Below are 25,426 nucleotides of genomic sequence, written 5' to 3' on the forward strand. Positions count from 1 at the left end.
CATGTTATTTATGGGACTATGTGTCTCTCTTGGCTAGTCCAAGGCCAATGCTCAGTGGCTTCTCCCAGTCTTGCTTTATTAGATCGACAGGTATAGTGTGTTTTGTGTGTCTGCCAGCTCTCCAATCTAAAGTATTAAAATTGGTGCCGGGAGAGCCTGTAGACAACTGTCAGATGCAAAGCCTCACCTACATAGGCTCTGTGCATGTGAGGCTCTACCATACAACAATTGACTTAGGAATTAGTCTATGAGAATACCAGCTGTCCTGATATAACTTTAACGACTAATTTAAAAAATCGGCCCTATATAGCTTCCATTACTACTAAATTGAACTTGTCACATTGCCCATGCAGTCGAATCTGCCAGCATCATAATATATAGCAGGAGGAGCTGAGCAGGTTTATACACTCTTCAACATAGAAATAGCAGCGCCAAGAAGGACAAGACGTATGGTTATGAAAATCGAGGAGGTAGAAGGTGTCGCTAAAATCTGTCAAAGATCAAATTTTCTAACACCTAGCTTTAATCTGGGGCATAAAGCATGGATTGAAACCAACTTGTTTTTGTAGCCAAAAGAAACATCAAAAATGAGATCAAGTCATTTGTGATGATTGTGCAATGCCTCCTGTTCGTTGATGTGCCAATTATCGCCACTTGTCACAAACTGAGAGGGACATGATCTTTTGAACTGAGAGACCTCAGAAGATGATGAGCATAGGCAGAGCTGTCAACACTGTTCATCATTGTGTGTCCCACTGGTGGGGAGAACAACGATGAGCTGGATTGATGGCAATAAGTGCACAGATGCTAACCTCTGCACAGATGGATCTTCTGACTAAAAGAATGGTGCAAAGTGATACATTCTGTACTGCAAGTGAAATTGGACATCACACACTAAGCCTAATGTGTCAAGCAGTGCCTATACAAACCACCAGAAGGTGTTTGAATGACATTGGGCTATGAGTCAGGCATCCAGCTACAGGTACTCCATTGTCCTCACACCACAGCTTTCAAAGGTCATTATGATGCAGAGCAAGATGGCAATGTATGCGTCAATGGAGGTCTATCCTTTTCAGCAATGAGTTCCACTTTTATTTTGAATGTAATGATAGCTGGAGATTTGGTCCAGAGACCATGTGGGCAATGCCATGAAGAGCACTTCATGAGGGAGCATCACACTGGTCCTACTCCCAGGGTCATGTTGGAGGGGGTAGCATAATGTATGTTAGCTGAACCCCTCTAGTCTTCATTCCAGGTACACTAACGGCTTGGCGTTGCATTGATTTGGTCATGAAACCAGTGGTACGATCTTTTCTACAAGGTGTACCTGTAAACTTTTTTTCAACCCTATGCAATGCTGCCATGGCCTGCAGTGTCTCCGGAGTTGTCCCTCATCTAACACATCTGTGACCTCTTTGGTTGGCAATTACAAATATAGCTGCCAGCAGCGGATCTTGGTGATTTGTGCGGCCAAGTGCATTCATTGTGGCAGAACATTCCTCAGGCAACCATTAATAACCTCATTGATGGCAGTCAAGGTGTGTAAGTGTATTTGTGCATGTTGTACTCCATACTTGATACTTTAATCAAGATGTTTTGAAAAAATTCTCTATCCAGTGATTTCCATTACTTTATGGCTTTTTCTTCTTGATCAATTTCAATGTTCATTTCAATGTCTTAATCACTGAGGAACTGATAATACCCGAATTATAGGCCCCAGTTCACTGGGGTAAGATTTCTAGTGTAAGAGATCCCACGGCTCATTATGAATTAGACTAGCTGTAGTGTCACATCCCAACTCCATCCATTTTGGCAAAGCTGTGAGAAATTGGTGTGAAAATGCCACAAGTCGCAAAATTTTTGTGCAACTACGAAATTGCTTTGATTTAGCGGGGCCATATTGATTCCTAACGAATTATTAATAAGAAAAAAAAAATGAAGGTCTGATAATTTTTCAGACTGCGGGGGGAACACGTTTCCATTTCTCAGAACCAATAGTTTGGGTACAAGAGTTGTGCTTTAGATTGCAAGTCCATTGACTTGCTAATATTTAACTAGGAGTTCTTTTAACAATATTTGGTTAATAGATACTACTGTAACTAAATTGTCTTTCTAGGACTTCCCTTCATGCCTCCGCTCTGGGGTCTAGGATTTCACATATGCCGATGGGGATACTCGACTTCAAATATGACTCGAGAGGTTGCAAGAAATATGAGCAAAGCCAAAATGCCTTTGGTAAGAGGGTATACAATTTTCCCCTTCCATTTTATTTCACATCTGATTACTTGACCCTGTTATATATTATATACTGTAGTATTTAAAGGAATCTGTCACCAGGTTTTTTCTATGGAATCTGAGAGCAGCATAATGCAGCGACAGACTCCGATTTCAGCGATGTGTCACTTACTGGGCTGCTTGCTGTCATTTTGATAAAATGCCTTTTCTCTGCTGCAGATCTAGCAGTTCTCTGAATGCTGAGCTCTGTATAACTTCGCCCACACCTTTGATTGGCAGATTTCTGCCCATGTACAGTGTGCACAATCCATGTTGGGGGAGAGCTATGCAGAGCTCCTGATTTATGCTTGACTACTTGGCAGCAGACTGCACTAAGCAGCTCAATAAGTGATATATCGCTGGAATCGGGGTCTTTGTCTCTACATTATAGTGCTCTAAGATTAGGTGGCAAAAACCTGGTGACAGATTCTCTCTAAGTAGTTGAACTAATAAAATTAATAAATTAAATACTATTGTTGCCTTTTTATGATGGATAGGGGTTGACTTGCCTAGCAACAGGAAAAGTAACAACTGTATGATCACTGGTAGTAACACCACTGGGTTGTGATTGCTGTTGTTGAACCATTGAGATCAGGGATGCACAACTGCAGTCCTCAAGTGCCACCAAGCATGCATGTTTTCAGGATCTCCGTAATATTGCAGGGGTGATAATTTAATCATCCGCACAGGTGATGATTTCAACACCTTGTGCAATGCTAAGGAAATCCTGAAAACATGCACTGTTGGTGGCCCTTGAAGACTGGAGTTGTGCATCCCTAGTTTAGAGATGTCAGCAGCTGTCAATCTCACTGCAGCATTTAAGTGGTTATAACCGGCGAAAGGATCTGTTCTGGTGCCAATTACTCTCCTCCCCCATGATGCAATTGTGAGGGACCGATGGGTTACAATGGCAGCCAGGAGCAATCGTACTGCGCAATCGTAACTGAAGAACAGTATCACTGCCGTATTGGCATTCTAATGAAGCCTAGCCACAGGCTAAAGTATTGCAGTATATAAAACAAGAACAAGCAATCAAGTGATACCAGGTTCAAGTCTGCTAGATAGATTGAAATGAAACAGAAAAAAGCAAAACTGAAAAAATAAAATTTACCTAAATTTCCTAACTGAAAGTAAAGAAATTAAAAACATTTCTAACGATAAGCTTATGTGATATCTCCTCATCTGTAAAAGCCCAAGTTATAAAAAGTATCAGCACTCCAATATTGCCAAAGTTCTGACTTCTTTACTAACCCCATGTGATGAACACTGTCCCAAAACTTCATAATTTCTACTGCATCTATGGGAGTCCAATTAGAAAATGATGAAAAGAGGCTTTGGGCCAAAAGAAGTAGGGCATATAAATTTGTCTTTACAAAATCCTCAGAGGAAAAGACTTTAAAAATGTCAATTTCTGTGAGGCCGGAAGTGTCAAATTGGATTCCTGATTGCACCATAAAATCAGGAATCTGGCTCATAATATGTGGGGTGTGAGGTCCATAGGGGCTCACCAACGGTAGACGCTGGATCATTTGCTTTCCTGGGGCGTCTGCATGGCACTTTGGTATCACTTGAAGAAGAGGAGGAGGAAAAATTAAAGGAAAGTGGGATCCTCTCCCTCACTATCAGTGTCGAAGGCAAGGAAGGCGTATGCCTCCTTGGCCGAATACAGTGATTGGGACGAGTGGGACTTTTTTTCGTGCGTGCGCGTAAAGGAACGAAATTTTATTCAGGTGTTTGTGTTTTTTTTTTATTTATTAGAATAGAGGAAAGAAAAAGATAAAAATAAAAAGAATATAAAAAATTTGGTAAAATAAAAAACAAACTTGCTAAACAGACTTCATTAAAAAAATCGGTGATGTGGGTCACTGATCAGTGCTCGGCGGCTGTAGTACGCACACACGGATGTGGTGCAAAGGGGGAGAGGGAAAAAAATGGACAGGAAAAAAAATAAAGTCTGGGTCAAAAGCTAGCACGAACCCTGATGTGTGTCACTGATCAGCGCTCTGCGGCTGCATGGCACACGAAAAAGCTGCTAAAAAACGAGCAATTAAGTACTGATCAGTGCTCGGTGGGGAAGGGCTTAGGGAGATGGAGGGGGAGGGAGAAGTGGAAAAAAGGAGCAAATGGAGGTTGGAGTGAATTAGAAAAAAGCAGGGGACAGGAAAAAATCTGGAACGTCTTCTTTCTTCTGTCAGCAGCAGCAGCATAAGAAGTGATGGCACGTGCTTCAAAAAGTCTGTGACACCACAAGGCCCAGCAGATCGGCAACAGAACAACACAGTAACTGCTCTGCAAGCAGGAATGAGGCAGAGCAATCACTGAGCGTTCAGACCATGTATCCGCTCACTGATTGGTGCGATCGCTCCAATCTGTGCTGGGGCTGGTGACGCTGTGGTCTCCTAGCTCCAGCCTATGATCGGTGCTGTTTCAGGAAATTTCAGAATTGAGCAGCCAATCACAGCGATCGTATATAATAATTTTTTCTGGTTTGTCAATAAAGGTATCACTCCGAGAATACTTTTGTCATTTTTGGGCATAAAAATATTCACATTGATTTTCCTAGCTAACACTGTACCACAATATAACTTTGTATTGAACATAATGATTTCACAATAAATTTTTCATTTTTAAAGCACCATTAATTCCATACAATGTGCAAACTAACAGTGACATACTGGTACAGAGGGGGAGAGGACCTCATGGGCCTACAATCTAGAGGGTAATGGGGAAGGAAACAGTAAGACTGGGGGTTGCAGCAGGTTTGTGGTGTGCGATGTAATTAGGGTCATTCTAGACTTTAGGCTTTCCTGCAGAGATGTGTGTTTCATTTGTGGAAGACATTCGGACATGGTGTGGCACTGAATTCTAGAAGATGGGTGATCTTCGTGGAAAAATCTTGCAGACTGTTGGGTGAAGAACATACGAAGGAGGAGAAGCAGATCTTGTGAAGATCAGAGATTACATGTGGGAAGATATAAAGAATTTAGTTTGGCAGTGTATGGGGGAGAAACATTATGGACGTCCTTGTAAGTTATTGATAATCGTTGCAATTGGATTCAATCGGATTAGAAGCCAATGAAGGGATTGGCAAACAAGGAGCAACAGAGTTAAAGGGATTGCCCAATAATTGGACAACCCTTTCAATTGCTATAGTCCCCTGTGTATGATAGAAACAGCCTGCACTCACCACAAGCCTTGTTCCAGCTGATGAGCGCATGTACATACATTTTAGTAGATTCAGGATTGAGGAAAGGATGAATTCTGGAAATATTTTTGAATTCGAGGCGGCAGGAGAAGTTAAGTGCTTGGATATGGGGTTCGAAAGACATGGCAGAGTCAAGGGTTACTCCAAGGCAGCAGATTAGTGGTACGAGCGAAACCATGATGTAATTTGTAGTGATAGATAGATTAAACCAGGTTAAGGGAGTTAAAGGAGTTGAGTGAGATTTGAGGAAAGACTGAGTTCGGTTTTGTTCACTTTGAATTTTAGGAAATGTGATGAAAAGGAGGATATGTCTGTTAGACATTCTGGGATTCCAGAGCGAGAGCTGACATCTTGACCAGAGAGGTAGATTTGACTGTCATAAGCATATAGGTGTTACTTGAAGCCATGGCAGTTTAGTCTGGGGAAAATGCAAAGGTATAGATGGAGCTGAGTAGGGGTCCCAGGAAAGAGCCTTGAGGGACACCAAGAGAAAGAGCAAGCTTAGGAGGTAGTATGGGAATGGGAGATGCTAAATGTTTGGTTAGTGAGGTATGCGGAAATTCAAGAAAAGGCAAAGTCTTTGATGTCCGTGTAGGAGAAAGTGATCAACTGTGTTGAAGGCAAAGCACAGGTCTAAGAGAAGGACTACAGAGTATTTGTCTGTTGGCTTTAGTAATTTTGGTTAGAGCAGTTTCACTATAGTGATGAGGATGGAAGCTGGATTATAGGTTGTCGATCAGTGAGTTGGGTGATAGGTGGAAGGAAAATTCAATGTGTATATTCTGCTCGAGAATTTTGGAAGCAAACAGGTGTAGCAATATGGGGCAATAACTGGATGTAGCGGTTGGGTAAAGGGATGGTTTCTTCGGGATAGGTGTGATTGTTGCGTGTTTGAAAGTGAAAGGAAAGATGGTTAGGGCTAGGATAAGCATGGTGTGGAGTTTACGGAGGAGGTGGGATGGTATAGGTTCAAGCACACAAGTGGTGAGATGTGACTTGGAGAGTTAATTAGCAAGTTTTTATTTTGATGGTGGGAAAGAAAGTTATTGGAAAAGAGCATTGGTCTGTTATGTGGAGGTTGTGCATTTTAGGTATTTCTGATGTGGTCTATATTCTTATTGAAATGTGAGAAAGTCTGCTGACTTGAGGGATGGAGGAAGGAATAAAGTGTTGGATTATTTGAGGCTGTGGGATAGAGAATGTATGAGTTGCTGACTTGAATTTGACAATTGATGAACGTGAATATAATCCAATAAATGATATGGAATGGACAGGCAGTTTTCTGGGTTCAGCATTTGTGGTTTCCAAATACTTCAGTAAGTTATGTTCTAGGAAGACAATGATTCCAATACATATTGTGGAGCTTGGAAACCTAATCTAATAATACTCCATGAAGGCTAGTGGTGCTGAATTAAGAATCTGGTTAGCCTTGCATTATAGGCTTCTTTAAGCATCTTTAAATTTCATCACTATAATTTCCACAAGCTCTAGAAGGCAGCCGTTATTTGGGGGCTTAGAAGGTCAGTCTACAGGGACTCGCTGAGACCAGATTCACTTAATCTGATTTGTGTCTCCGCTGTCCGTCTGGCAGGTTCAGAATGTGCTCCATCATTCTAAACACATTATATTGATGCATAGGCTAACAAATGTGTTCCTCAGCCTTAGATTTATTCACATGGTTAGAATTCATTTGATTATGTATGATAGCTGGAGACGAGTGGAGAGTTTCCCATGAAGGATATAAGAGTTGGTTGCAATATATATGCTGTATATGTATATAAATATCTGATCTACGTGTAATCAAGAAGATAATAAGTGACTCATTGTCTTGCGCCTTGAGGTTTTTTCCATTTTGGTGTGGATGTCATTTCATAAACATGTGTATTATACCTGTATTTAACAGACTTACAATGGCCCTTGTGGTTCTATTGAAATGATCATTTCATCTGTGTAGAACCATGGGGACCAAGATGTCGCATATGAAACATGGATTGTCTTGAGTTCTTAAATTTTTAAAATTGCAAAAGTGTTTGTGAAAAGGAGCAACTTTCCAAATGACCCCCTATTAAAAGGAGCAACTTTCCAAATGACGCCCTATTAAAAGGAGCAACTTTCCAAATGACCCCCTATTAAAAGGAGCAACTTTCCAAATGACCCCCTATTAAGCACCACTCTGAAGTTTGTCGGATTCCTGCATCTGGCATATTTCAGTCCTCCTGCACTTCTCCAACACTACAGAGGCAGAGCTGGCACTTTTGAGCGATTTCCCATAATGCTAGTTCGGACAAGCAGCACAGCCATGCCACTGGTCCGAATTGTCAATCTTCATGAGAGCACCTCCATCGGTGACCAGTAAACCAGGAGGCAGTGGAGTGGTGCGCTCCTAAAGAAAAAGATAAGAACACTCCTTTAAGTGCAGGTACAAAACACGTCTGATTAAGAGTAAGGCCTGAATTATAACTACATTTACACTTTTTGGTGTTTTTAGACACTTTTTGATTTGCACTTAATTTTTCTTTTAATTTTGGACCCTATTCAACTCTATTTTATGTGTTTTGTTGTTTTTTTTGTGTTTTTTTTAAATGTTCATCATTATGGGGGTTTTGGGGGTTTTCACATGGCTTTCGGCCAATTCATCAATTGTTACTTTTTAAAGTCACACAATTTTTGGGCAAATGTACAGTCCCACCAAAGTGGTTTTATACAACCCCTGGCAAAAATTATGGAATCACGGGGCTCGGAGGATGTTCATTCAGTTGTTTAATGTTGAATAAAAGCAGATCACAGACATGGCAGAAAACTAAAGTCATTTGAAATGGCAACTTTAGGGCTTTAAGAAACACTAAAATAAATCAAGATTAAAAATGTGGTACTCAGTAAGAGTATTTTTTTTCAGACCAAGCAGAGGGAAAAAATTATGGAATCACTCAATTCTGAGGAAAAAATTATGGAATCACCCTGTAAATTTTCATTTCCAAAACTAACACCTGCATCAAATTAGATCTGCTCGTTAGTCTGCATCTAAAAAGGAGTGATCATATCTTGGAGAGCTGTTGCACCAATTGGACTGACATGAATCATGGCTCCAACACGAGAGATGTCAATTGAAACAAAGGAGAGGATTATCAAACTCTTAAAAGAAGGTAAATCATCACGCAATGTTGCAAAAGATGTTGGTTGTTCACAGTCAACTGTGTCTAAAATCTGAACCAAATACAAACAACATGGGAAGGTTGTTAAAGGCAAACATACTGGTAGACCAAGGAAGACATCAAAGCGTCAAGACCGGAAACTTAAAGCAATATGTCTCCAAAACAGGAAATGCACAACAAAACAAATGAGGAACGAATGGGAGGAAACTGGAGTCAATGTCTGTGACCAAACTGTAAGAAATCGCCTAAAGGAAATGGGATTTACATACAGAAAAGCTAAACATAAGCCATCATTAACACCTAAACCGAATAAAACAAGGTTACAATGGGCTAAGGAAAAGCAATCGTGGACTGTGGATGACTGGATGGAAGTCATATTCAGTGATGAATCGCGAATCTGCATTGGGCAAGGTGATGATGCTGGAACCTTTGTTTGGTGCCATTCCAATGAGCTTTATAAAGATGACTGCATGAAGAGAGCATGCAAATTTCCACAGTCATTGATGATATGGGGCTGCATGTCAGGTAAAGGCACTGGGGAGATGGCTGTCATTACATCTTCAATAAATGCCCAAGTTTACATTGATATTTTGGACAGTTTTCTTATCCCATCAATTGAAAGGATGTTTGGGGATGATGACATCATTTTTCAAGATGATAATGCATCCTGCCATAGAGTAAAAACTGTGAAAACATTCCTTGAAAGAAGACGCATAAGGTCAATGTCATGGCCTGCAAATAGTCCGTATCTCAATCCAATTGAAAATCTTTGCTGGAAGTTGAAGAAAATGGTCCATGACAAGGCTCCAACCTGCAAAGCTAATCTGGCAACAGCAATCAGAGAAAGTTGGAGCCAGATTGATGAAGAGTACTGTTTGTCACTCATTAAGTCCATGCCTCAGAGACTGCAAGCTGTTAATAAAGCCAGAGGTGGTGCAACAAAATACTAGTGATGTATTGGAGTGTTCTTTTGTGTGTTTGTTTTTCATGAATCCATATTTTTTTCCCTCTGCTTGGTCTGAAAAAAATTACCCTTACTGAGTACCACATTTTTTTATCTTGATTTCTTTTAGTGTTTCTTAAAGCCCTAAAGTTGCCATTTGACATGACTTTAGTTTTGTGCCATGTCTGTGATCTGCTTTTTTTCAACAACATTAAACAACTGAATGAACATCCTCTGAGCCCGGTGATACCATAATTTTTGCCAGGGGTTTTATATGCCTGAAAATTTTTGTGCAAATATTGCAACATTTTACTGGAACTATCTGACATTGTGCTCTAAAAAGAGGTAAAAACAATTAGGAGCACTTTTGACTTTGCTCAAAACTCATGAATAGTGTTGAGCGATACCTTCCGATATCGGGAAATATCGGATCGGATTGGATCGGACCGATACCCAAAAAGTATCGGATATCGCCGATTCCGATACCGGAAACCAATGCAAGTCAATGGGACACAAATATCGGAATAAAAATAAACCCTTTCTTTCCTTGTAGGTTAATTCTACATGAAGGAAAACAACTAAGAATAATGTAGAATGTATTACATGAAAAGCCGGCAATTCATCAGCGGCATACACCGGTACCCGACAATTTACAACACAAAGAATAGAACATCACACATAGATTAGATTAGATAGAAATATGTCAGTCACATATATATGAAGTACAGTGACAGTGTTGCTTACTGTACTTGTCATTTAGTGTAAAGGATTTATTAAAAAAAATAACAGCGTTTTCATGCACCGTCTCTTTAAAAAAGCCGGCCGGCAATTCAGCAGTGGTACCCGACAATTTAGAATAGAAGGAATAGAGAATCACACATAGATTAGATAGATAGAAACATGTCAGTCACATATATATGAAGTACAGTGACAGTGTTGATTACTGTACTTGTCATTTAGTGTTAAAATAAAGGATTTATTAAAAAAAAAATTAGCGTGGGGTTCCCCGTAATTTTAGGCTCTAGCGGAGGTTAAGCAGACGGCTGGGGCAGATGTTTGTAGCCTGGGAAGGGGGTAATACCCACGGAGCTTCCCAGGCTACTAATATCAGCCCCCAGCTGAATACCTAGCCTTTACTAGCTATTAAAATGGGGGACCCTCCCAAAAAAATGACGTGGGGTCCCCTCTATTTTAATACCTAGCAAAGGCTAGGCAGACAGCTGGGGGCTGATATTAATAGCCCAGGAAGGATGCCATGAATATTGGCCCCCTCCCAGGCTAGAAACACCAGCCGTCAGCCGCCCCAGAAATGGCGCATCCATAGGATGCGCCAATTCTGGCACTTAGCCTCGCTCTTCCCACTGCCCTGTAGCGGTGGCAGTGGGGTAATAGGGCTGGGGTTGATGTCAGCTTATAATGCCAGCTGACATCAAGCCCAGGTTAGTAATGGAGAGGCGTCTATAAGACACCCCCATTACTAACCCCATAGTCAAAGTTAAAAAAAAACACAAACACCCAGAATAAAGTCCTTTAATTGAAATAAAGGCAAAAAATTATTTATTGTTCTAAATTAAACCATACTTACCATCATGCCCATTCCAGCTGAAGCCAACGATCTCCTGCAATAAAAGTAAAATAATAAAGCAACCTCATCCTTACCTTTCTATGGTTCCCACGACGGCTCCAGCTCTGCTACATTCACATGACAGGCTGGATCACAGCCGAAAGCTGCCATCCAGCTTGCCATGCCGCAGACACGGAGAAGCGCAGGCATGCTTGCGCTCCTCAGTGTCTGGCTGTGACGGCATCCAGATGAGCCGAGTTCATGTCCAATGAACTCAGCTCACCTCATGCACGTCACTGACAGCGTGGGAAAATTCTCTTGCGCTCAGCGCTTGCGCAGGAGAATTTTCCCACGCTGTCAGTGACGTGCATGAGGTGAGCTGAGTTCATTGGACTTAAATTCGGCTCATCTGGATGCCGTCACAGCGAGACACTGAGGAGCACAAGCATGCTTGCGCTTCTCAGTCTCTGCGGCATGGCAAGCTGGATGGCAGCGTTCTGTTGCGATCCAGCCTGTCATGTCAATGTAGCAGAGCTGAAGCTGTCGTGGGAACCATGGAAAGGTAAGGATGATGTTTCTTTATTATTTTACTTTTATTGCCGAAGACATTGACTTCAGCTGGAATGGGCGTGATGGTAAGTATGGTTTAATTTAGAGCATTAAAAAATTGGGTGTTTATTTCAATTAAAGAACTTTATTCTGGGTGTTTGTTTTTTTTTTTTAACTTTGACTATGGGGTTAGTAATGGGGGTGTCTTATAGGTGCCTCTCCATTACTAACCTGGGCTTGATGTCAGCTGGCATTATAAGCTGACATCAACCCCAGCCCTATTACCCCACTGCCACCGCTACAGGGCAGTGGGAAGAGCGAGGCTAAGTGCCAGAATTGGCGCATCCTATGGATGCGCCATTTCTGGGGCGGCTGACGGCTGGTGTTTCTAGCCTGGGAGGGGGCCAATATTCATGGCATCCTTCCTGGGCTATTAATATCAGCCCCCAGCTGTCTGCCTAGCCTTTGCTAGGTATTAAAATAGAGGGGACCCCACGTCATTTTTTGGGAGGGTCCCCCATTTTAATAGCTAGTAAAGGCTAGGTATTCAGCTGGGGGCTGATATTAGTAGCCTGGGAAGCTCCGTGGGTATTACCCCCTTCCCAGGCTACAAACATCTGCCCCAGCCGTCTGCTTAACCTCCGCTAGAGCCTAAAATTACGGGGAACCCCACGCTAATTTTTTTTTTAATAAATCCTTTACTTTAACACTAAATGACAAGTACAGTAATCAACACTATCACTGTACTTCTTATATATGTGACTGACATGATTCTTTCTATTCTAAATGGTTGGGTACCGCTGCTGAATTGCCGGCCGGCTTTTTTAAAGAGACGGTGCATGAAAACATTATTATTTTTTTTTAATAAATCCTTTACAGTAAATGACAAGTACAGTAAGCACCACTGTCACTGTACTTCTTATATATGTGACTGACATGTTTCTATCTATCTAATCTATGTGTGATGCTCTATTCTTTCTGTTGTGAATTGTCAGGTACCGATGATGAATTGCCGGCCGGCTTTTTTAAAGAGATGGTGCACGAAAACACTATTATTTTTTTTTAATAAATCCTTTAACACTAAATGGCAAGTACAGTAAGCTGGGCGCTGCCATCCAGCTTCTCATCCTTCAGAGACACTGCAGAGCGCAGGCATTATGGGAACTTCCGATTCCGGTATTCGATATTCTAAAAGTATCGGAACTCAGTATCGGAACTCCGATACCGCGAATATCGGTCGATACCCGATATTTCAGTATCGGAATGCTCAACAGTACTCATGAACCATTTGTGCCATTTTGAAGAACTTTGAGGAAAGATATAGGGTATGAATTCCGCAATACAAAAAAAGAAAAAAAAAAAAAACTGCAGATGATTATTATGTCCTTAAGAGTCTTACTTTAAAATTTATGTAGACTAGTTCTGCTGATGTTAGGGACAGAATCTGTTTACATACTACATATTCTACAGCACATAGAATAATTGTAGTAGTTTGGTTCCCCTAATCCACAGTGATATTATTCTATTGAAGTGACATTCCTAGATGCTTTAAGGAATGGTTTACCAGCCAGTTATTGTGAATGCACTGCCATCTAAGGGCCAAACAGAGAAGTGCTATTTTCCCCAATACTATGGTTACACAAATGATATAATATTGGCTCATCAATTGCATCCTATAAACCTACAGTGTTGACAAGTGGAAAGGCCAAATTTGTTTTGTGTTCCAATTTCCGAACTCTTATTTGCAGTTTCTCAGCCCAAGCCTCCACCTTCCCTAAATCCCTCTGTAGTAAGATCCCTCTGTGTTGATTACCCCTTCTTGATATATGACATATGTGTACATCACATGTCTGGGATGGCTTGAACGGGCTCATTGGCGGAGTCTGTTCCACAAACCGCACATGCCGACTCAATTATACAGCCGCCACCTGCTTTTTAACAGCAGCGTAAAACGCTAGACCCTGTCGTTCCTGTTTTTATGCACTTAAATGCCTGTCAATCACTGGCAGCAGCATTTAAATGTCGAGATCCTGGTAGTCTGCTGATCTGGGTGCTCATCGTCCCCACTTAAAACATGACCGCATAGTGCCAATGGATTGCTATTACATTAAGGGTCCACCATTCTGTTAAGCCCACTATGGTATTGCAGCATATAGAACAAGCGATTAAACTATTGCGGATTCAAGTCCTCTAATGAAACAAAAAAGTAAAAAACAAAAAAAGTTTTAGAAAAATCTACAATTTTTGTTCATCTCCCTTTTCCTAGTTCTTCAAAGAAGGAAAAAAAACACAAAAAATTTGTCTTGTCTGTAAAAGTCTGATCGATCATATTTAATTAACCTCTCTTGTAAATGCTGTAAGGAGGAAAGTGATAAAAAAAACAGCACTTCTTGTGTTTAATGTTTGTGGCACCACCTCCTAATGGTGCTAGAAAAAGCTATCAAAGTCTTATGGAATAAAAGGCGTCACAAGTTGGTATTGCGGTAATTGCACTGAGGGCTCGTTCACACCAGTGTAGATTCACTTATGCGAGAAAATCGGATCAATTGTTAATTACACTCAGATCAGAGTTTGATCAGTGTCTGCTTAGTGTGATCAGATTCTCTCGAATGAGGGGAAGATGGAGAACAAGATTTCTCCATTGTGAGAGTCCGCAGAAATCGGACTGTACTGCTCCCCAGCATAACATTGGTAAGAGTGCTATCCGATAAAATATCAGCTAGCCCTCGTGATCGATCCCTCACATGAAGAATCATGCTGAAAGGTCATTTTTACTCCACCTAAAAAATATTCTACAACTCGCCTTGAAAAAAATCCCACCCCCCATAACGCTATATTGCCGGAATATTATAAAAGTAATGGCTGTTGGGAAAATAGAGGAGGAAAAATGAAAGCGCAAAATCAAATAAAAAAATAAAAAAAATCACCAGGTCAGGAAGGAGTTTTCTTGCAGTGCTTAGTATTAACCGAAAATAATGAAACTCTGCTCTGTGACATGCTACAAGGTAATAAATATATTAAAAGAAGTTTTAAAATGTTTAAAATCAAAAAAGAAAAAAAACTCAATATATCAGTTTGCATAGCCATATTCTGAGACCCCTAACTTTGTACATATTTTTCGGGCAATGGAGCTCGTGAGAGCTGGCGTTTTTAATACCTCCAGTTAGGTTCCGGCTTATTTCACTTTTTTTAGTTCTTTAATTCTTTTCTGCTACACTTGCTTTGGGAATGCTGGCCTCCATTGCCGTTCTTACATTTCAGAAGTGATCTTACTTTTGGCATATTCCTTTGTTTTCCAGGATGTACAATGGAATGATATTGACTACATGGATGAATATCGCGACTTTACATATGACAAAACCCGTTTCGGGGATTATCCTAACATGCTCGGGGATTTCCATGCACATGGACTTAAATATGTATTAATTGTGGTAAGGAAGTGTGATCTATTATTGCAGGGCTGTAACTACTTCTAGAATACTAATGAAATCTAATACTGTATAGTGAGACTGGTTTTTAAATTTTAGGATCCAGCCATCAGCAATACTGGCTCCCCGGGCAGTTACCCTCCTTACGATGATGGACTGAAAAGAGGAGTTTTTATCAAAAACGCGACTGGTCAGCCTCTTGTTGGAAAGGTATATTGCTCACTGGAGTAGTAGACTGATGCTACTAATAATTTTTATTGCTTTAGCTACATAGGCACTTGTCTATTAGAAGAACAGTTGTGTTACTGTAAATGCAACTTTATATGGTCCGTACTATAACACAGTAGTGAGAGATCCCATCTGTTCTGCTGACCTCTGCTGGTCAATGTTGAAAACTGCATTATTTAATATAATAGAGTTTATGTAACAGTCATGATACCAGTAAACTCTAAATGGGCTATAATGTTTAATAATTGTGACAAGTGACCTTTTAGCAAGATAGTAATGTACCTGGTAAATGATATGGAACAATTGTTTAGCACAGATCCTCTCTTATGTCTGGCTATTTGGTTCAGTTTTTTTCCTTAAGCATCCACTAATGACTTTATAACCTTTCTATCAGGTTTGGCCAGGTCTGACAGTGTATCCAGATTTTACAAACCCTGAAACCTTTAATTGGTGGTACGATATGGTGAAGAACTTTCATGACCAGGTTCCTTTTGACGGCATGTGGATAGTAAGTATTCAAGATATACTTGCCTTAACACAGTGGGGTGAAAACATTTAAAGTTTGGCAAAACTATGTCATCACTTTTAAAAGTTTTCTTTGTGAAAAATCATGCCAGTCGTCCTATTATGAGCAGATGGAATATTTCACTTCACGTTTTTCCGGTTGGTGACAGGCAGAAAACGCTCTTATCCAAGAGTCTTTTTGCAGAATTTTCGAAGCAGAAACTGAGCAGAGCTTTTTTGAGAAGGATGTGAAAAGTTTCGGCTCCATTTTTGATCCAAAACTAATATATATATATATATATATATATATATATATATATATATATATATATATATATATATATATATATATATATATATATATATATATATATTAATGAAAAACAACTTCATGCACATACCCCAATACATCGCGCAGGGTTTAATACAACTAAATAAAGTCTTTCTCTGAAATGCAGAAGATCCAACAAGGATCAGAAGCACCTACTCCTCTGATTCTAAACAATGGCCTTTAAGCTCTTCTTGCAGACTTGCATTCCTCATTAACCAACTCGAGACCAGGCCACTTTCCCACCTTCCTGACCAGGCACATTTTATTTGTGTTTATTTTTATATATGCACTTTTAGCGGCTCTTAAAAATATTCTTGACTATTCAAATTTGAAATCATTTTTGCCTTTTTTTTCCACTGTACATGGGTTTTAATTTCTGCCATTTCTTATATTCCTGTAAACCACAACTAAAACCATTTCAAATTGTGTTTCCCTTCTCATAGAGATTATTCTTATAAATGTAATTTTTTTTTACGGGGATGGGGCCAGAAACTGCTATTCAGACTAGGCAGCGCTGTCAAGGCTTCCTAGACTGTATACATGAACTCTGGTTCAGTGTTGCTTATACAGTGATGGAGAAGGTAACATTGTAATAAACCAGGTTATCTTTTTCTATAGGGAGTCTGGCTGTGTCTGAAAGCCCGCTCCCCACCCCATGTAGGTGCATGATTTCAAACAAACTGCTTACAATACTCTGCACTTGCGTTCTAAAACGTCAGTGCAGAGTAAAGTGTGGACTACCCGGAAGTATTAAGTCTTTGAGCAGTCCAGACGTAGTTAAATAGCACTTCCAAAGTGTTTGTTCTCATAATTTAGTATTGTCACTCCACTGTTATTCCATTTGGAAATGTATGAGCGATTGAAATGGTAACAACCAGTTGTAAACTTATCAAAGATGTGCTACTGTCAGCAGGACACCTCCCTATCTGATATACTACAGTGGTCAATTTTTTTATACGTTTCCAGGAGGAATAATAATAAGTGACACAAGAAAGAGAGAAAAAAATGCTTCTGAATTATTTCATGGCGAATTCAAGTAGTTTGTAAAATAGATATTTAGTAGTGTTGAGCGAGTATGCTCTATTAACCCTTTCGCCGAGTATGCTCGGGCCGAGCTCCGAGTATTTATAGCTGCTCGGTGATATGGTTAAATCGCTCCCGTGTGCATGATTTGCATCTGTGTGCTCATAATTAGGAAACTGCAGTGTGTGTACAGTGCCTTACATTCGCTCAGGAGTGCAGTCCAGTGGTGGTTAGGCATCGATCATTTACTCTCCCAGCGTACACCAGATCCACCGTGTCCTAATTACAATGTCTTCATACATATTTATTTCCAATGGTCTGAAAGGCTGCTGATGAAAAGAAATGTTCCCTTCACCACAGTCAAAATAGCAAAATGAATTATTAAATTGTCAGAAATGTACTCCAGCCCCTGAGAATACAGTACATTTCCCATTCTTCTTGTATATAAAAAACATATAAGTTTGGTATCACAGTAATCATACTGAACTGAGAATAAGATCACCAGGTAATTTTTTTTTATCAATGCCATAAAAATTTTTTTTTTTACAAATTCAATTCAATTTCAGTTCATTTGAAAGAAAAAAATTCTCCCAGTTTTTCAGTATATTATACAGCAAAATAAATGTTGTCCTAACCAAACTAAAACTTTTCCCCCAAATAACAAGCCCTCCTGCAGCTAATGTAGAAGTAAAAGTTAAATAAAAAAAAAATGAAAGCAAAAAAATTGCCTGGTCTTAAAGTTAAAGGGGCTGCGGCGTCTTGGCAAGCGCTGTGCCCCATTCATTGCTTACATTGCTCTGTGCAGCACAGTGCCATGCTTTTACTAGAGGCTGACCTTGGTATTGCAGTTTTCTCATTCACGTGAATTATTTTCTTTAATTTTTTTTTCTGTCGCAGGATATGAATGAGCCTTCTAACTTTGTCCCTGGTTCAGTAGACAACTGCCCAGACAACAATATTGAAAACCCCCCATATGTCCCAGGTAAGTTTTGATAACCAGGAACTGATTATAATACATTTTATTAGCTACAAAACAATTGACCCCTTCAACTCCAGTCTGTTTTCACCTTCCTGACCAGTGTCACGTTGAGGTAACCACTCTGGAACACTTCAACGAATCCCAGTGATTCTGAGATTGTTTTTTTCATTACACATTGTACTTCATGTTAGTAGTAACTTTTGGTCGATATGATTTGCATTTATTTATGAAAATTTGACAAAAAATTAGAAAATGTTTTAATTTTTATGCTCTTAAACCAGATGGTTATATCACACGAAATAGTTAATAACTAACATTTCCCATATGTCTACTTCACATCGGGATCCTTTTTGAAACATAAACTTTTATCCCTCCTAACTTCCTAACAAAAAAAAAATAATTTATCAGCAATCTCTAATTTTTCTAACAAAATTTACAAAACCATCTGTTTAGGGACCACAACACACATGAAGTGACCTTAAGGGGGCTATATGACAGAAAATACCCCAAAGTGACACCAGTATAAAAACTGCACCCCTCAAAGTGCTCAAAATCACATTCAAGAAGTTTATCAACCCTTTAGGGGTTTCACCAGAATAAAAGCAATGAGGAAGGAAAAAATGATCATTTTACTTATTCCCGCAAAAATGTTTCCTCGGCCCCAAATTTTTAATTTTCAGAAGGGTAACAGGAGAGAATGAGCCATACAATTTGTTGTACAGTTTCTCCTGAGTAAGCCGATGCCCCATATGTGGGGGGGAAAATACTGTTTTGGCGCACTGCAGGGCTCGGAAGGGAAGCAGCGCAAAATTGGCTGGAATAGATAGCAAACGCCATGTTGCATTTGCAGAGCCCCTGATATGCCTAAACAGTGGAAACCCCCCACAAGTGACCCCATTTTGGAAACTACACCTATTTAGGAATTCATCTAGGGGTGTAGTGAGCATTTTAAAACCTCAGAATTGTATAACATTGGGTTGAGTCATTGGAAAATTACTTCTTTTTTTTTCCACTAAAATGTTGCTTTGGCCCCAAATTTTCAATTTTCAAAAGGGATAATAGGAGAAATTGCATAACAAAGTATACCATCCATTTTCTTCTGAGGTTGCCAATACCTCATATGTGGTCAAAAACTACTTTTGAGGCACAGTGCAAAGCTCAGACGACTCAGGAACGCCATATTGGAGTGCAGATTTTGCTGGAATGGTTTGAGGGTGCCAAGTCACAAGTCAATTCATCTAGGAGTGTGGTGAGCATATTGACACCATGGGTGTGTCACAGAATTTTATACCATTAGGCAGTGAAGAAAAAATAATTACCATATTTTCCCAAATTTGGGTGGAAAATGGGGGTGCGTCTTATAGTCCGAATGTAGCTTATCGGGTAGGGGCGGTGGAGGTGGAGTGGGCTTACAGGAGGCAGGGTCGCTGCTGCAGGAAGCCTGCGGCAAGAGTGGGGCAATGCTGTGGGCCCTGGGCTCGGAGGAGGGGTTGTCCATATGGTGCAATGCTGTAGGCCCTGGGCTTCAACAAGATGTTGGCAGTGAGGCAGGAGAGGACTCCATGCTCTGCCCATTGATTTTCCCGGTGGTGGGCTGCAGGAAAACTGCCTCCGGAGGCAGTGCATACGCAGATTTAGATCTCGACTCAATCCCTCTCCTAGCCTCCCAAATACTGTGATCGATTTCTATTGTGGCATTTAGGGGGTTAAACAGCCGAGGCCGGTGTGGGCACTGCTCCTGACAGTGACATCCAGGGCTCTGCTATCACGTAAGCCGGCGGATCTCCCGTCGGCGATCGCGCGGGCACATTCTCCTGTGCCGTGCACAATCGCCACGATGTACCCATATGTGAAAGGTTGGGAACCTCAACCCAACCTTGACTTTTTCGGTATGTCAAAAGTAGTGAAGGGGTTAAAGAGGTTTTCTTGAATCGGTACATGGATGGCTTAGCTTAAGCATAGGCTATCAATATCAGATCATTAATAGTTATATACTCTGCACCCCTATTGATCACCTGTCTAAAGAGGCCTCATTAATATTTGCTCTGTCTACTTGGATGGTGTCTGCTAAGTGGTGGATGTACTAGATATGCAGTGTTTTCCCATTTAAAGAAAACCTGTCAGCAAAATGTAGTCCTATAAACTAAAGGCATGGTCATAATAGAGCTGTGATGCTGATTAATCTGATACCTGATATGAAGGAATCTGATCAGTGGCTGCTGAATACTCCCCTTATGAAGCTTTCATAAAATTACGTTGTCTGTGCTTCGGAGCGGAACATGAGGCAGGGTCTTCTTCTGGTCCTCCACCCCCCAAACAGGCTCCTCTGCTTCTTGTACAGGTCACTGATTATTCAGTTAACAAATAAAGTAGCACTCTGCAACGCTAAGTATGCGAACATGAAATATCTGAAGTATGAATTGCATAGCTGCTCTAGAAAATAGAAATAACTGAGAAATCTTAGCGCATAAATTGGCGAATTCATGTGTACCTGGTAGCCATGGTAAGGCCAGTGATCCCATGCTGTTCTGTCTGTATACTCTTTTGCTTCCTCCCCTTGCCCAGGAGCTTTGGTATGATCAGACCATTTTCCAGCACGGTCAGACACGGCCATTACACAGTACACAGCAGAGGCACATTTATAAGATTATCTCCGCACTGGAACATTTTATTTAACACATTCAATTGTGGAAGTTATTATTATTCCAAGATCTTTTGATTCAAATTAATTTTGTTCATGAGAAAAGCCCTTTTTAAGTACTGTTGTTCATATTATTACTATTCCGTCTCTTTGCTCTCCTATGAAATCCAGTGGCCAAGTGTGTAGATTTATTACGGTGCATAACCACTGAGCCCTGAAAACACTGGCGATGGTCTGTATGATCTTTTTTTCTTTTTCAGCCGTAGTTGGCGGTACATTACGATGCGCTACAATCTGTGCTTCAAGTCAGCAACATCTCTCCTCACATTACAACCTGCACAATCTGTATGGACTGTCTGAGGCAATAGCATCCCACCAGTAAGTGAGCAGAGGAGATGTTACTACTGTATGTTTATCTCATGACTGATATCTTTTGTGCTTTTTGTTAGTGCCATGGTGAAGATCCGAGGGAAACGTCCCTTTGTGATATCTAGATCCACTTTTTCCGGTCATGGTCACTATGCAGGTCATTGGACAGGAGATGTGAAAAGCTCCTGGGAACAGCTGTATTACTCAGTACCAGGTAGGATATGGGTAAAACAATGTTACTATAATCATAAGAGCAGATGTCAATCTCTTCTCTATTGTCATTTTGTTTCACTTTTCAGCCATATTACTTTTCAATATGTATGGTATCCCTCTGGTTGGGGCGGACATATGTGGTTTTATTGGGGATACAACTGAAGAACTGTGTGTGCGATGGAGTCAACTTGGTGCTTTTTACCCATTTATGAGAAATCATAACAGTCATGATGCCCGGGTAAGAAAATACTTGTGCTCATTTCTGAAATGTATTACTCATGCATTGCCTTAAAGTTTTGTAACTAAAATTACATGGGGACTTTTGAGACTGAAGATGTGCTCCATGAGCCTGCGTTCTGTCTGATAGGAAAGCACAGCTTGGTTGATTACGTCTGCTCCTTTATGAAGTGATCGGTTTGGGGTCAAGATGCTGAGACCCCACTAATCAAAATTTCTGACTTGTCTGCATAACGTGAATAGTTTTCTAAAAGTGGAGTTACTGCTTTAACGTTTTTTTTTTTAATTGCTTGGAAAGCCTTATGCAATATGTTGGATTTGGTCAATTTTTAAGAAATATTTTTGTTATAACCTCTCCCTATTCCTTCAGGCACAAGAACCATATGTTTTTAGCAAAGAATCCCAGGACGCCATAAGGAATGCTTTAAACATTCGATATTCCCTGCTTCCATATCTTTATACCTTGTTTCATAAGGCTCACAGTTTTGGAGAGACTGTTGCTCGTGCACTCTTTCTTGAGTAAGTCTTATTTTTTCTTTTTTAAATATATATCCGTATATAACACCTATTAAGTTATCTCTTGACCAGAATATAACTCCAAAAATGGGAGAGATTTGTATCCAAAATATCAACTAAATTTGTAGTTAACACGAATTTCCAAAAGAGGAGCCAGAGAAGGAGCTCTTAATGAAAATATATATTTATTATACTATAAATAGAAGAACCATAAAAAGTTACATTACATTAGTGATGGCTAGTATGAGAAGCACGACCATACCCCCCATGGACAGAACACTGCAACATTCGCAAATAAATGTATATGATAGCACCAGTATATATAAATAAAGATTGCAAAAAGAGTGGTAGTCTGATAATCAGATCATTATTAACCATATACTATAGTATGGCCAGGCTATAATGCCATATATACAGAGTGCACTGAGTTTATAGCAGAGCCTGCAAATAAGCAGACACATATACTCTGCTGATCAAATGTCTGCAACCCGGTCCCTTTATATAGCCAAGGTGGAACCCATTCAAAGTGAGCAATCAGTAAAGAGCTATTATGCGGTGCATGTTCAGTGCATGTGCTAAAACCACATAGCTTTATTGCTGTTCATAAATATGACAATAACATTGTACCTTGTGACATGTTGCATGCGGTGTGCAGGCTCTTCCAGGAGGGAGCTGGTGGCGCGCCTCCATACTATAGTATATATAGTATGAGAATTGCTGGAAAGGGACATATATATATGTATATGTCCCTTTCCAACAATTCATATAAAGTGTTTGAAACATTATGTACATAGTGCAAGTAATTGAGAATAGTTTTTTTATGTAGATTATTCCAGAATTCTGACTCCTTTCATTTATTATCCTTTAATGTGATACATGCATAAATACATACATACTGTAGGGCAGCAGTGTTCACACTTTGCAGTAACTGAGGCAGTGACCCAAGCAAGTCCAACATAAACAGCTTTTATTCAGCAGACTCACGGGTAAACAGGACAGTCCTCCGGTTTCTCAGCCGGGTTAACACAAGTCCATAACAACGGTTGCTGGGGGCAACGGCCGCGCCGGGCCGCTCAGAGCCCACTCACAGGTCCGCTGAGCTTCCCTGCTATGCTCCTAGCAGGTCTCACACTGAACACCACTAACCTTTAATGCAGGGTCTTTAGAGGACCTGTGGCAAGAGCCACTGGAAAACCCGGGTTGGAGGGAGGAGGCCGCCCCACTGCCTCCTGTTACCTCCTCCAAGAAATGAAGACCTTGCCGGGTTTTACTTAATCTGCCTTAGCCAGATAGCCTGACCAGGTCATTGCTCACCTTCATTCCTTCATTGCAGCCGCAGCTGTGTCTGTGACTGCAATGCACTCCAATGGATTTAATAGGTCTCTGTACACATTCTGGGGGATATATAACGTCCCTCGTATACGATCCCGGTCACTGCCTCACAATACATACATACATACATCTAATATATGGATGTCCCTTTCCATGGAGTACAAAAAGTCCACTATTAAATATAAAATGTTTTATTAAAATAATCAGAAATGGCAGACATATATATAGACAACAAGTGCAAGACAAAGTTAATAGCAAGACTTAGGTGAAAACGGAACGTGCCTATCCACTAATCATGGTCATGGGTGGGAAAAGAGCCAACTCAGAAATAAACCCCATGTAAAGTGCCAGTGCCTACCACAATAGTCGATCTCTCCATTATGCATCATACCACATCATCTAGCAGGGCCAGAATATATATAAAGTGCCCATGTGCAAAAAGTCAAAGGAGCGTCACCAGAAGTAATTATCAGCTGAGGACATTTAAAAAGCAGATGTATAACATAAGGAGAAACAACATATCCAGGTTTAATGGCTCTTAACCATATTACCCACATGGAATAGTGCATTACCAGCCCCAACACGTGTTTTGCGTGGGCTTCCTCGGGGGGCTGTTGTGTGCTGTGTGTAACACCATCTTTATATAGGGCTTCCCGCAGGTGTAGTGTGTCTCTGATCTGTTAGTGGTGCATGCTTAGTAGTATCCATCACTGTGTCGGCGTTGCTTCCGGCATCCCCTCTAATGCAGCGGGTAAGGGAAAACCCCCTAAGACGTCACTTCCCCGCACGCGTCAGATACTGGCGCCCTGGCCATTAGTGGATAGGCACGTTCTGTTTTCACCTGAGACTTGCTATTCACTTTGTCTTGTACTTTTTGTCTATTTATATGTCTGCCATTTCAGATTATTTTAATAAAACTTGTTATATTTAATAGTGGGCTTTTTGTACTCCATGTCGTTTTATGTTTGACGTGTTATTTAGGAGTGTCTCAAATACTATTTATGCCCGTGTACTATATGGCGTAGGGTCCTAGTGTTTACGATATTAATGAAATCTACCACTTTGCTCCGGTGGCCATCAATACTATGTAGACTCGGAAGAACCACACGCCATAAGGCACAATAATATGCTCCAAACACTTTGATTTTCCTTTTATGTCCAAACTTCACAATGAGGAATAACTCTGCCGAATCGCTAGCTGGCATCATTTATGGTCAGACCCACCATGATATCTGTTACTCGAACTTCCACCTTTCATGTACTATTTATCTTGGGAATTGCTTTTGCTATTATTCATCTTGCACCAATCTAAAAATGTAACCTCTAGCAGCACATTACTGATGTCCCCGGCCGTCCCTCTTAACTCCAGATCCGACAAACCACAAAATAGACCTGTACTCCTTTCTTCTGCATCCCATCTTACTTGCCTTGACAGCAGCTGTCTTGTGCTGGTTGCAACCGTTCAGATTACCCATGACATATTTGGTGATTTTTTTTTTCTTCATGTTTATGCTTATACATGTTGAAAGGATCACTCATTCCAGGTATTCTACTATCTCATTGCATGTGACATTTCTAAATATCAATAGTGTAAAATGTACATGATCAAGTACTGAGCATCCATATGGCATCCGATTGATTTTTTTGCATACACTTAAATGGATGAGTCTCATACAAAATATGGAAGAGACGAGCATGTGCGTTTTTTGGGGTTTTTTTTACACCAACACTCGGTCCTTATGAAAAAACTGTCTGATTGGACCTATTGAATAACATTGTTAGTGTGCTATCCAATTTTTAAAATGGACAGCACACATCCATAAAATGAGCTCTAACTAAGAATCTATCAGTGAGCTCATTCTCTTAATTGTTCTGAATTCCTTTGAACTGCTTTATAAGAACAAAGCACATGAAAGGACAAATTAATTTTTATCTAGT

The 25,426-nt window shown here is 40.4% G+C and overlaps 1 protein-coding gene across 1 annotated transcript in view; it reads left to right on the forward strand.

The window, feature by feature from the left end:
- GAA (alpha glucosidase) overlaps positions 1 to 25,426 on the forward strand; it is a 66,391-nt gene that overhangs the window by 27,163 nt on the left and 13,802 nt on the right. Inside the window, exons 7-15 of the mRNA XM_073684113.1 lie at positions 2,117 to 2,235; positions 14,987 to 15,118; positions 15,215 to 15,325; positions 15,738 to 15,851; positions 18,099 to 18,183; positions 21,082 to 21,199; positions 21,271 to 21,404; positions 21,490 to 21,641; positions 22,011 to 22,159. Coding sequence (XP_073540214.1) covers positions 2,117 to 2,235; positions 14,987 to 15,118; positions 15,215 to 15,325; positions 15,738 to 15,851; positions 18,099 to 18,183; positions 21,082 to 21,199; positions 21,271 to 21,404; positions 21,490 to 21,641; positions 22,011 to 22,159 — 1,114 coding nt within the window. The remainder of the gene's footprint in view (positions 1 to 2,116; positions 2,236 to 14,986; positions 15,119 to 15,214; positions 15,326 to 15,737; positions 15,852 to 18,098; positions 18,184 to 21,081; positions 21,200 to 21,270; positions 21,405 to 21,489; positions 21,642 to 22,010; positions 22,160 to 25,426) is intronic.

This window comes from Phyllobates terribilis, unplaced genomic scaffold, assembly GCF_046119375.1.
Source record: "Phyllobates terribilis strain yellow unplaced genomic scaffold, ASM4611937v1 Scaffold_5__5_contigs__length_657084704, whole genome shotgun sequence".
NCBI classification, from domain to species: Eukaryota; Metazoa; Chordata; class Amphibia; order Anura; family Dendrobatidae; genus Phyllobates; species Phyllobates terribilis.